Source organism: Myxine glutinosa, chromosome 4, assembly GCF_964187855.1.
Source record: "Myxine glutinosa chromosome 4, kmMyxGlut1.1, whole genome shotgun sequence".
NCBI classification, from domain to species: domain Eukaryota; kingdom Metazoa; phylum Chordata; class Myxini; order Myxiniformes; family Myxinidae; genus Myxine; species Myxine glutinosa.
The window spans coordinates 88,799,801-88,812,745 of NC_136264.1; the positions used below are offsets into that span (position 1 = coordinate 88,799,801).

General features: G+C 46.0%; 1 protein-coding gene across 6 annotated transcripts in view; it reads right to left on the reverse strand.

Moving 5' to 3' along the window:
• Positions 1-7,209, reverse strand: part of XXYLT1 (xyloside xylosyltransferase 1) — a 32,503-nt gene extending 25,294 nt beyond the window's left edge. For 2 of the 6 annotated variants that reach the window (XM_078776130.1, XM_078776128.1), the window contains exons 1-2: positions 7,074-7,196; positions 4,213-4,450 (exon numbers count right to left, since the gene is read on the reverse strand). In XM_078776130.1, the coding sequence (XP_078632256.1) occupies positions 4,213-4,414 (202 nt within the window). In that variant the 5' untranslated portion in view covers positions 4,415-4,450; positions 7,074-7,196. Of the gene's footprint in view, positions 1-4,212; positions 4,451-5,845; positions 6,089-6,554; positions 6,624-7,073 lie in introns of those variants that run through there. The other 4 variants (XM_068112892.2, XM_078776129.1, XM_068112893.2 and 1 more) reach the window with 4 other exon arrangements.
• Between the last annotated feature and the right edge of the window lie 5,736 nt (positions 7,210-12,945).

Sequence of the window (12,945 nt, forward strand, 5' to 3'; positions counted from 1 at the left end):
GCTTGATGGAATACTGCTCTCCCCTCTGGGCAGGTGCTCATGTCTCAGACATAGCTCGGCTTCACGCTGTAGAAAACAAAGCTTTCAGGATCATTCGTATCTCCCGCAATGCAGCCGATTCTGAGGGCCTTTCACTCTCTCACCGCAGGCAGGTTCTCCTGCAAGAAACATAGAATCTTGTTTCTCACAGTCTGAGAGTCCTTTAGGTGCTTTTTTGCAAACTCCTAGCGGGCTTCCATGTTTCTTTCACTGAGGAGAGGCTTCCGTCTGGCCACTCTGCCATAAAGCCCAGATCGGTGGAGTGTTGCAGTGTTGGTTGTCCTTCTGGAAGTTTCTCCCATCTCCACACAGGATCTCTGGCGCTCAGCCAGAGTAACCATCGGGTTCTTGGTCACCTCTATTACCAAGGCCCTTCTCCCCCGATTGCTCAATTTGGCCGGGCGGTCAGCTCAAGGAAGAGTCCTGGTTGTTCCAAACTTCTTCCATATAAGAATTATGGAGGCCACTGGGGTCTTGGGAACCTTCAATGCAGCAGAATTTTTTTTGTAGGCTTCCCCAGATCTGTGCCTCGACACAATCCTGTCTCTGAGCTCTGCAGGCAGTTCCTTCGACCTCATGGCTTGGTATTTGCTCTGATATGCATTGTCAGCTGTGAGACCTTATATAGACAGGTGTGTGCCTTTCCAAATCATGTCCAATCAATTGAATTTACCACAGGTGGACTCCAATCAAGGTGTAGAAACATCTCAAAGATGATCAAGAGAAATGGGAGGCACCTGGGCTAAATTTCAAGTGTCATAGCAAAGGGTCTGAATACTTATGTAAATGTGATATTTCAGTTTTTTCTTTTTAATAAATTTGCAAAACTTTCTAAAATCCTGTTTTCTCTTTGTCATTATGGGGTATTGAGTGTAGATTGATGAGGGAAAAAATGAATTTAAACGATTTCAGCATAAGGCTGCAACATAACAAAATGTGAAAAAAGTGAAGGGGTCTGAATACTTTCTGAATGCACTGTATGTCATGCACCAAATTACAGGCAGATGTAATATAAAAATAAAAAACCACCTTTAGAGGCCATTTTTCCCCGCAAAGCGGGGGTTGGCCTTTTTCGGGAACCGTGGTTATTGTTGTTTTTCGGTCCCCTTTTTGAAGCAATATTTTACGGCCAGATGCCCTTCCTGACGCCAACCCTTTTTGCCGCCTTTAATGACAAACAGGGAATTACCAGTGAACTGGTACTCAATTAGCCGACCTCAGAAGGATGAACAGGCTGAGTCAACCCCCCTGGCGTTAATTCAGCAATCGACCGGGATTTGAACCCAGGATCCTAGGATCCTAAGCCGGCACCCTAGCCGCTAACCCAACACCAGGGTTAGGCAGATGTAATATGATGCAGCATATTTATACACAGGTTAGCCATTACTTTTGTGGGCATAAACACCTCATGTTTGCAGGCAGGGCTAGGTGAAGACTTCCCATGAGGGAGGCACATATGTGTCATGTGTGCCAAAGGCTGATCACGATCTCTCTGGCCAATGTTTGTCAGCCATGGTGGCGCAGTGTGCTGTGGGGCCAGTAGCACCAACATGCATTTATTTTTATTGGGGCCGCCCCATAGGCGGGATTGCCATGAGACAACTCCGCCCAGGAGGAAGAAGAGAAGAACGAGAGACACCTTGCTTGAAGGAGGAAGAAAAGAATGAGTGGCCAAGAAACGAGTAGCAAGAAGGGGGCTCGTGTGTGTCTGTCTTTGGAGAGATCAAAAAGCCTGGTGTAAAAGGAGCATAAACAAGTGGTTCCCTCTGGAGTTTTGGGATTGACCCAATCTGGGATCACCCTGTGTCTTTTGAGGGCCTGGATGAAGCGGACAGAAGACAGACCATCAGGCCTCGCTTGGAGTACAAAAGGGGTCCATAAGGCCTGGTGGAGGCTGATCGATCATCACTGGCCTTTCTCATGATTGATCTTCATTATGCTCTGTTTAGTTTTACTTCATCTTGAGAGCTACTCATCACTGGCTGTCGTCTCGCACCTGGTTTCCGAAGCGGGCTGCTTTGAGTCCAGCGTCAACCCTGTGCATCAGAGAAAAGGGAAATCTCACCTGCATTATTGTCTTCTTGTACAAGTGTGATCTCTGGTGCCTTTAGTAGAATAGGAATTGCTTTATTTGCAATCATTGTAAATAAGTTTGAATATTCCCATTTACCTCTTTGTGTCCTTTTGATTTACCTGGTTCGTTCCGTTTTTGTTTATAGCATCTTGTTTACCCTCCACCCTGTACTTTACTTTACAAAATAAATCCTTTAAAAGGTACGAAAACGTGTTTGAGGCATCTGTTTTCCGTGTGAGTTTGCCGTCTATTTCGGTCCAATTAAATGATCCTTGTGGGGAACGGTAAAGTTGTAGATTTTATTGAACGCAGTGCAATAGAAGACCGTTTGGACCATATCCCGGGACGATAGGTCCTGGCACTGAGCGTTCTGTCTTAACTGGCACTCAGACGTGACAATATTGACACCGGAACATGATAGAGGGTGGGCGGGGGGGCTGGTTATTATTATTACTACTAGCAGGGGCCCACGGAAATTAAACATAATGCAAAATGTGACTTCAGGTGCTCAAACCCCCTCCCACCCCAACCCAAAGTTCTCAACCCCCCTCCGACCAACCCCCACTGCCCCCCACCCCAACCCAACCCAACCCAACCCAACCCCGTAGTCCACAACACCCTCCCAATCCCAAGTATTCAAACCTTTTCCCAACCTGGATTAGATCCATACATAATTAATCGTATTTTGACCACCTGTGTGTTGTCCTGGTACGAATGAATGAATGAATGAATGATCGTTTTAAGGCCATTTTCCCCGCTAGAGCAGGGTTTAGCCTTGCGGGCCCCATGACAATCATGGTTTCCTGTTTGAGGCAATGTTTTTATGGCCCGATGCCCTTCCTGACGCCAACCCTTAGTCGCCTCTTACGATGCGCAGGGATACGGTGTACCTATTCTAAATCAGGGTACACACCGGGATAATTCATCCCAGCAAGCTGGTACTCAATTTGCCGACCTCGGAAGGATGACAGGCTGCGTCAACCCCCCTGGCATTAATTCAGCGATCGACCGAGATTCAAACTCAAGATCCTAAGATCCCAAGCCAGCACCCTAACCGCTAAGCCAATGCCAGGCTTTGATATTATCCCTACACTTTAATAAAAATAAAAAAAATAAAAAAGTAAAAAAACGAGGGGGAAATTAAATGGTGGGGGATATTGTAATTGACTCCGTCTGACTGTCTGTCCGTCCAATACACTGCCTCCTCCTAAAATGTTGGGCAGAAATTCACCAAACTTAGTAGTTGTGATCAACACATGGCACAAAGGTGCAAGAGCAGTGTCACTTTACTTTTGGCCCCACCCCCTGAGGCCGAGTCAAAAGGTCAAATACAAAAAAATGCAATTACAGGCACATTTTAAAATATTTATAAATGAAACTTTGTATATGTAATCAACATTAAGGGATGCATGAAATATGTAATGATTTTTTTGGATACGACTCCGGGTTCATGCCCCAAGATGGGAGAACATATGGGGTCAAAACCTGGAGGGAGGAACATCCTGAAGGTCAATAGGGTCAAAACGGGGGAAAAATTTTTAACTCAGAATTTGATATTGCGTCTTTCCTGGTTTAACTTTCCACAACATTTAAACTTTGCTTTATGCAGGAAGCGTGTGGATTTGCGATGGCAAGCCATCGACATCGCTCGAGTTGGGATTATAACCACGGCCTAAGTAAGCCCACGGCCGTTGACAATTAGCGTCAATCCTCATTAGGGGGGTCTTCAAATTGTGTTACAGTTCCTCATGGTTGCTCGGTTTGAGAGTCCTGAATAAACAGGAAACCTATTGCAGCAGCAGATTCTCGTTAGAATTCTCTGTATGCTGAAAACCGAAGCAAAGATCTGTTCATCTTGCACGCCGGATGACTTATAGTCTCTTTCGACGGTCCGTCACTAAAACGAGAATAGAAAAGATCGTGCGGGTGGAGGGTTTGACCTTGCGTCCACCCTGCGGTCCACCATCACATTATTAAAACTGTAGATTACGAGAAGTTACCCACAAGCAGGTGGTCATCACATATCAAGGCTGTACGATTCCATTAAGCCTTGAAAATTGTCGGTTGCCAAACTTTAAATACCACATCTTTCCAAATACCTGCAGAGTTCCGTAACTTGGCACCAGTTTCTGCTGTCTTGGAAAAGAGCCGGCGCGTGGTACTCGAAAAGTTCTCGTGATCTCCTGCCAAGTAGTAAAACGCCACAACCGCAAGAGATGCGAGTATCATGCAGACAATGTGCTGAAAGCGTGAAGGAAGACGCCGTGCCATCACTGAAGCCAACAGCTGATGAAGTCTCATGGATCTTTGGACCAATGTGGTCAACACGGGAACATCCTGAAGGGCAGTACGAAAAGAAAATGGGATTATACAAAACAACACACATGTCCATCTAGGTCAAGTGACATCATCTATTGTGCAAGAAGAAAAATAAGAAGAAGAAGCTGCAACAATATTCAGGATCGAGGGAGACAGACTAACGTGAAGAAGAAGAAGAAACCGAGGAGGAATAAGAGGAGTAGGAGGATGAAGAGGAAAATGAGGATTAAGAAGTAAAGGAAGATAAAAAGGAGAAAGAGGAATTGGAGGAAGAGGAGGAAAAAGAGAAGAGGAAGATTAAGAGGAATAAAAGGATAGGAATGAGTACGAGGTAGAAGACGACAAACCCCCGCAGTGTAACCATTGCCAAGAAACTGCTTCGGCAGCACCAATGATGCTTTGTATAGAGTAAGGTACATCAAAATGAGGTAGATGAGGGTGGGGGAGAAGGATTTGGCCTATTCATCTCAATATGAGGAAACACAAGGTTCATAATCATATTGAGCATGGACAATAATGGAAAGACTAGGCCTACATATAAAGGAAGGGGCAGTCTTTACTATGTGGCAGGTGGATCTTGGGTTGGTACTCGATCGTGGACAGGACGTGGGTGGGGGACAACCAGACAACTGAAAACAAGGCAGCGCTACAGGTCGTGCTAATGGGATTTCCGGTTGTATTCACAGAAGGATGGTTTCTCGATCAAAGGCGATGGTGTTTACCTTATACAGGCATTTAGCGAGGCTTCATCTGAATCATCGTGTAGCTTCTGTCACCATTTCTGAGGAAGGCCATAACTGTTGGAAGATTGTCTCAGCGTAGAAACTATGAGATATATTCCAGGGCCAGGTAGGCTAAGCTAAGAGGAGTGACGGAGGCAGAACTGAACCTTTAACATTAGAAAGGAGGATAATGAAGTTTTTTTTTGTATGCCTGTATATAGTTGAGGCTTGTGGAAGAGCTAGGACACTGAACGGATCAGAATGGACAAAAAAAAAAAACAGGACAAAAAACACACGTGCATGGAGAAAGAAACTCCAAGGAGGAAAAACGGGATAATTAGGAGGTATATGGTTGGGATTAATGAGGGTACAAAAGATCATGGTTTTGGATTGGGGATGATCTGAGATGGTGGTGAACAGTTGGCTTGAAGACCTGGAGGGAGGAATGAGATTGAAGAGAATGTGGAAGTTGGTTCCACAATCTGGGAAGAAAAAGAAGAACAAATGAGTGGAGGTGAACAGTGATCCTGGATTTAGGTAGTTTCACCAGAAGGGAGTTGATGGTGGACCGTGTGAGCCCTGCAGAAACATGTGGGGTCGTGGGAGCAGAGAGGACAGAGCACGGGAAGAGCAGAGGGTGCAGGACCACAAATGAGGCGGTAGAAGACAGAGAGATCACAAACCTGTTTACCATGAAGTGATAGACCCCTTGGCCTTGACTCAGCTTCATCGAGGGAGATTCCAATAATATTCAAGGCCTTGGTTTCCACGGCATCAAGCAGAGCAAGATGTGAGGCAGTGGAGATTGCCCAGAGGGGAGAGCAGTACTCCATCAAGCCTTGTATGTGGATAGGAATTCAGGTGTGCCAAGGAAGGACTTTCGATGGAGAATACCCAGTCGGCAACTGTCTTTGGAGATCCAACACAGTCTTACCTGTACGTACAGTGACATGAGCAGGGTCAGAGTTTGACAGTAAATGAGAAAAGATTTAGGGAGGACGTGAAGCAGAAGCATTTTAGAGAGAGTTGTGATAACAATCGGGACAGCAGACGGTTTAAAATAGCATTGGATAGATGCTTGGCATCAGAGGAGGAAAGGGGTACAGGGACATCGGTCGGAAAAGTCCGGAGCTCGCGACTCACTGCTTTGTGTGACTTGTTGATGCTGTCTGGATATGGAGATATATAAAATAACAATAACAAGTTTACATTTTACATATCTCGTGTTTCCAGCATGGTGCTTCTATCAGTTAAGATATTCTTTCCCCTCTCTCAGCATTCCTCCTCCTCCTTCTATCCCATCCTCAATAACTCCCCACACCTCCACCCCAGATCCCAATCTACCCACCTACCCCCTATACCCCAGACCCCCCCCCCCACCCCCCAATTCCCTTATTTACTTTGTTTCAGGGGTGCGGATGTGGCACAGGCATGACGAGCCGAGTGGCCTCTTGCTGCGTCTGGGGTTCCTTGGGTGGTGGAGGAAGAGACAGATAAGAGGAAGCGGAAGAGGAGGGTGAAGTTGGTGAAAAACAAAGGGATTCCCAAAAATGATGAACTTAAATAATTACTGAAAATGCGTTCCATGTAAAGCAAGCGCAACGGATGGTGTGTTGTAACTGAATAGTTCCGAGTTAAAACTTTTAAAGTAAAAAAAAATAAGACAATAAAGCGTTAAAGTGTCTCCTAAAGAGAGAGAATAGAACTTCGTGATTCGGGCAGAAGCCAAGGACGTGGCTCGTCGGACACGATCGGCCTCGCCGAGAGAGAAACAAAAAGTTTGAACGTTGCGGATGAAAGAGGGAAGTTTTAGAAACTTTCCGAGCCAGGCCCGAGAGCTCTAACACAAGCGTCCATGAAGGGATCCGCCATGGAATCCCGAGCGGCGAGCTCGTTGCTACACACACAGCGAGGCTTACCGTGCACGGACCTACGCTCGAACCGATCCGCCAGACCGACTGGTCGATGCTCCGCACACTTCCCACCCGGGCTGCTCACAGCGAACCGCGAGCAAGGCTGCCCCCTTGAGCTTCCTACGCCGCACGGACTCAAAATGAAGCACAGTTGGTTTTACCGGCTTCTCACGTGTTGTGCTTATTTAGCCGGTGACGGTTTTATATGTGCTTGGGAATAACTTTACCGGTAAAGTTGTGTTGTGGGCCAATCTGCAAGTTGCCGGCCTCACGCTTTGTACTTATTTAGCCGGTATTGGTTGCGTATTGGCCTGGAAATAACTTTACCGGTAAGGTTGTGTTGTGGGTCAACCCGCAAATTACCGGCCCCTCACGCGTTGTACTTATTTAGCCGGTATTGGTTGCTTTTGGCCTGGAAATAACTTTGCCAGTAAGGTTGTGTTGTGGGCCAATCCACAAGTTACCGGCCTCCCAAGCTTTGTGCTTATTTAGCCGGTATCTGTTGCAAGGGCCTGGAAATAACTTCACTGGTAAATTTGTGTTGTGGACCAATCCGCAAGTGTTATCGCAGTGAAAGCAGAATTAACGACCGATTAGTAAATGAAAAGGGACTAGCAGGGATATAAATAATTGTTGTGAGTTAGGGGGTGCAGCATCATGGAGAATATGAACTTTACCCCACCCGCATACGAGGCAAAAAGCGGGATTAAATGATTGGTTCACTTATTTCTGTCTGTCTGTCTGTCTGTCCGTCCACAAACGGCAAACAAACGTTATGATCGAGGAACCACTTAATTCCAATTCGATGTTATATTTTGAACATGGATCGGAAAACGAACCTGTACTTTACCGGTACTTTGTCACGATTGAGCTTGCACAGAGAGGAGTGAGTTAATTTTTACTCTGTCTGTATATCTGGCAGTCAAACAAAACTGAAAATCATTCCAAACAGGAAACTTACTGGTTTTTAAGGATGTCATTAAGGACACAAACAACAGGCATGAATAACTAATGTATGTGTTAGATAGGGTGGTGTATAAGATGTTGCATCGACAGATGTGTTAGATAGGGTGGTGTATAAGACGTTGCATCGACAGCAGTAAACTTCCAGATTTTTTTTTCTACGACTTTTAAACTCCATTTTATTTCAATTGATTTACGAATTACGATTGAATAACTCCAGGCAATCTTGTTCTAAGCATGCAACACGTTCTTCTGACACATACTTTGTTTGGGCGGTGGATAGACCGATCCGATGGAGGGTTCAATGGACGGGCGCCCTCTATAGACGCCGCCATAGTTGGGAGGCGTCCGCTTCATTCGGCTTGCTCTCCAGCGTTCAGATTACATGCAGTTACCGGTCTCAGTTCACTTTGCCGAAAGAATATCGATACAAAATATATTTGTTTGTTAGATTCATCGGAGAAGATGGAATCGTGGACGATACAACCGGTCCACCGAGCTATACGACCGGTGAGGAGCTGGTGTGGTGGCCCGCACGGAGGTGGACTCTGAGGGAAGAATCCATGCGGGGCGGCAGTGATACACCCGCCGTGACCTGGCCGTATGGAAGAGTCGATGAAGCGATAAGGAGCCGGTGAGGCGGCCCGCGCGAAGGGACGGAGGCCCAGTCGGGTCTGCCAGATGAGTCGCGACCCTAGTGATCAAGGAACTTGGGGCTCGGCAGCGGCCACTCGGGGCCTAGCCGTAGTTGCCAGAGGTGGCCGGCCCGGGCGGAGGTGGACTCTGAGGGAAGAATCCTTGCGTGGCTGCTGTGGTACGGCCGCCAAGACCTGGCCGTAGGGAGGAGTCGATGAAGGGACGGGCACCTAGTCGGGTCGGTCGGAGGAGTCGTTATCGTAGTGGTCGATAAACTCGGGGCTAAGGCGGAAGGGAGCTCGGCATGGCATAGCACAGGGTACACGGTTGCTAACAAAATAGGTTTGGTAAGGGTGGAAGTGGAAACCGGGTACTCCCAGGTGCCAGGTGCCTTCAGGGCGGCATGGCCGTGTGCCTGCGGCGCCTGGCGATATCGCCGAAAACTGGGTTTGTATCGTGTGGCTTCAGGTGCCAGGTGTCTACGACCGCTCCACACGTATAGAGAAACACTTGAGAACGATTACCACAGACACTTTTCATGTACGATCGCGATGATAGTTGTGCTGGCGCAGACAGCTGGAGTTAAGTTTGGATCGGGACGTCTCCCAGTAATGGCGGACGCAAGAGCGCCGCCTATCGGCGAAGGGGGCACGATCGTCCTTTTCGGATTGGTCTATAGGTAAAAAGAATGCTCCCTCATTCACACCCAAATATAAAAAAATAATACGGGTTACGTGCATGAAGCAAAAACAAACATACTGCTTATAATTCAAAACACCTCACTGCCCTGGAAAATGTACGGGCAGGAATACTGTGCTGTAAAGGGTGGGATTGTAATACCCCCTCCCACCTAGAGGCGGTGCTACACAATACACATTTACATAGAGAATTTGCGTCCTCCTTACCCTCCAAAACCACCGACAAAGATAAAAACACTCCTATACGCTAACTGGGGTCATGCTGATCCTACATAGTACGTCTGGATGTAATCGGCCCAAAACTGTAGGAGGAGTAGCGCGACAAACACACAAACACTGGTCCGTGAATTATAGTAAGGTAAGGGTACTTGAACACTGTAGAACACAAATCACCTTTTTGAGACTTTGAAAAACCTTCCCTTTAGTTTAGCAGTACTTGGAGAAAATATTACGCCATTTTATATCACAACCAATTAAATGTGCTGCTTGTGGAACCCACCCCATGTACTTGTTTCTCAAGAAAATGTGGGGTAACGAATCACAGGGTGGGGTGGGACAGTAAGAATCACGTTAAAAAATTAAATAATTCTCATATATGGATCCGTAGTCGGATCTTCACCAAAGGCATCATTGACCATTACAAGGAAGATGATCGGCCCAAGTTTGGTACTCCACAGGAGTTAATAATAATAATAATAATAATAATACATTTATTTTATATAGCACTTTTCAAGAAGCCCAAAGACGCTTTGACAGAGTACAAAAAACAAGTGCAAAAAGAAAAAAATCAATAGGTAAATAATCAAAGCAAAAGGAAGGAGAAGGAGAAGAGATAGTCAGGGGTTAAATGCTGTGGGTTAAATGTTGAATGCAGTGTTGAACAGGTGGGTCTTGAGTGATGTTTTGAATGTGGTGAGTGAGGAGGAGTCTCTGATGGTGTGAGGTAGTGAGTTCCAGAGGGTGGGAGCAGCGATGGAGAAGGCCCTGTCCCCCCAGGATCTGAATTTGGTCCGGATGGGGGGGGGGGGGGGTCAGGAGGTTGGTACCAGCAGAGCGGAGGTTGCGGGTGGGAGTGTGTCTGGAGAGGAGGTCAGCCAGGTAGGATGAGGCCAGGTTATGGAGGGCTTTGTAGGTCAAGAGGAGGATTTTGTACTGGATTCTCTGGGGGATGGGGAGCCAGTGAAGCTTGTAAAGGACGGGGGTGATGTGGTCACGGGTCCGGGAATGGGTGAGTAGACGGGCAGCGGAGTTCTGAATGTATTGGAGTTTATTGGTGATTATTGAGGGTGAACCATAGAGGAGGCTGTTGCAGTAGTCCAGACGGGAGGTGATGAAGGCGTGGATGAGGGTTTCTGCAGCCATGGAGGAGAGGGATGGACGGAGACGGGCGATGTTTTTCAGGTGAAAGAAGGCTGTCTTTGTGATCTGTTTAGTGTATTTGTCGAAGGAGAGGGTTTGGTCACAGATGATGCCAAGATTCCGGATGTGAGGGGAGGTGGATACTGGGAAACCGTCGATGTTGAGGGCAAAGTTATGGGTGGATCAGTTGAAGTGGATCAGAAGTTGCTCGATTTATTTATTTATTTATTTATTTATTTGTTTGTTTATCAATTAACTAATTAATTAATTATACAAGATCGAGGCTCGTGAAAGAGCTAACTTTCACGTACCGAACAGTCTGAGATCGCTGTGATAGGAAGCTTCAAATCGTGGTCAGAATTGCACGGTTCACTCCAAGTCGAGGCCCTCGCGTAAACAATCCAACATACATGGAACCTCCTTTAAGATCACCAAATTGTTGTGGATCAATCACATCTAAGATATCCTCAATCGCCCAGTCAGCTCAAAAGGACACGAGCGATCGATCACAGGTGTAAAAGATGTTGGTCGGAGCTAATCATATTTCGTGACTGGGGTGATTTTATGAGCCTCACAAACAAAAAGGCTTCAGAATGAACTTTATCACTACAATCATGAAGTGGTAAAACTCATGTTGAAACCTTTGAACAGGGAGCCAAAGTTCCCTTGAACGACTCACAAAAGTCATAATTGTGCTCCAAGTCAAATACGATGACCCCACACTTGCAGACTGTTGTCAAAAGACCTTGTTTTGTTTGTTGAACTTTCTCTCAGTTGATTCACTTGTTCATTCATTTCCTCCACCTGAAAAGGGCAGAAAAAACAATTTGTTGAAAAAACAACAACAAAATACTGGCAGTCGTTGTGAAATTCCTCTCCCACCTCACCCACACTTACAAGAAACCCTCGTCTTGTTACCTCCCCCAAGTCTACACTTAATTATGCTCACCTCACCTGTGGAACTGTCTCATACGACTCCCTCCACATCTTCAAGTCTAATACCCACTGCCACTTCACCTCCACCTGTGACATTTTGTACAGTATGCCCACTGAGCGTGTTGTCCTTAAGCCGAGCACTCTGTCATCGAGTTGTGACACAGTTGTTGTTTTTTCGTCCAACTATCTGTTGATGCTTTGCCTTCTATTGTTCTGCTCTTGTGCTCCTTAACTTGAAATGTCCTCACTCTTCATTTTCCAACTCCTTTCTACAAAGGATGAGGATGCGACGATAGGCCAATTCTCCTTCGAGCATCGCCCTTCCTGATTGGCAAAAAATCCCTAAACTGGAACACATCCCTCAGGGACAGTTTCACTTTCCTCTATTCCTTCACTATGGGCATGGTTCACGTAGTTTGTGTTTATCAACTCTAGATTCAAGAGAAAAACACGACTTGTACGAAGTTCATGAACATTTGCAAGATACCCTTCCCCTAAACCACTCCCACAACTACCTCCCCTCCTCCTTGCAGGCCAAACACCCAAACCATTTCCTACCAACTTCCTCCCACCACCTCTACCCAAGTCCCCTCCTTCCCATTTTTCCACATCTATCATTTCCATTTATAAACCCTTTTAAATATCCTGTTGTGTGCAAAATCAAATCAATAGCAAACTTGGAATGGGATTCTAAAAAGCACAAACAATAATTTGAAATGAATATTGTGTATCAATGGGTTCGACAACATGTGGGTAGGATATTTCATTGAGTGTTCTGACTCATTAAAGGCGAGTAAATACGGCAGGATAAAAACCATAAAAATCAGGGAGGGTCATGAACCGGAAAGGTGTTTCTTTTGCTAAAGGACAAATAGGAAGGAACGCGAAGGGGAATGATGAAATGACAGAGGCAAGTTGGATGTGGAGAAAAGTCACCAAAGCGTTTTCATTTCCCTAATCAAGATGGAGACATGTTGAAGAATACTTATTAGTTCCCCTACCGGTTTCATTGGAGCGGACAATAGATGTGCTCTCTGTCTGTCTGTCTGTCCATCTGTCCGCCTGTCCATCCGTCCCACCTGTGGTTTTTCAGACTTATTTCCCCATACCCTTTGACATATTCACCTGAACCTTGGTACGTGGATTTATTATGATAAGTTACACAACAAGTTCGAGTGTCTAGGTGTTCCACCAATTGTTCACAGAGTTATACCCTTTTTGGACATCGAAAATATCACATCGGTAGGGGACGTGTATTGAAAAGCAATTCTCGCTCTTGTTTAGAT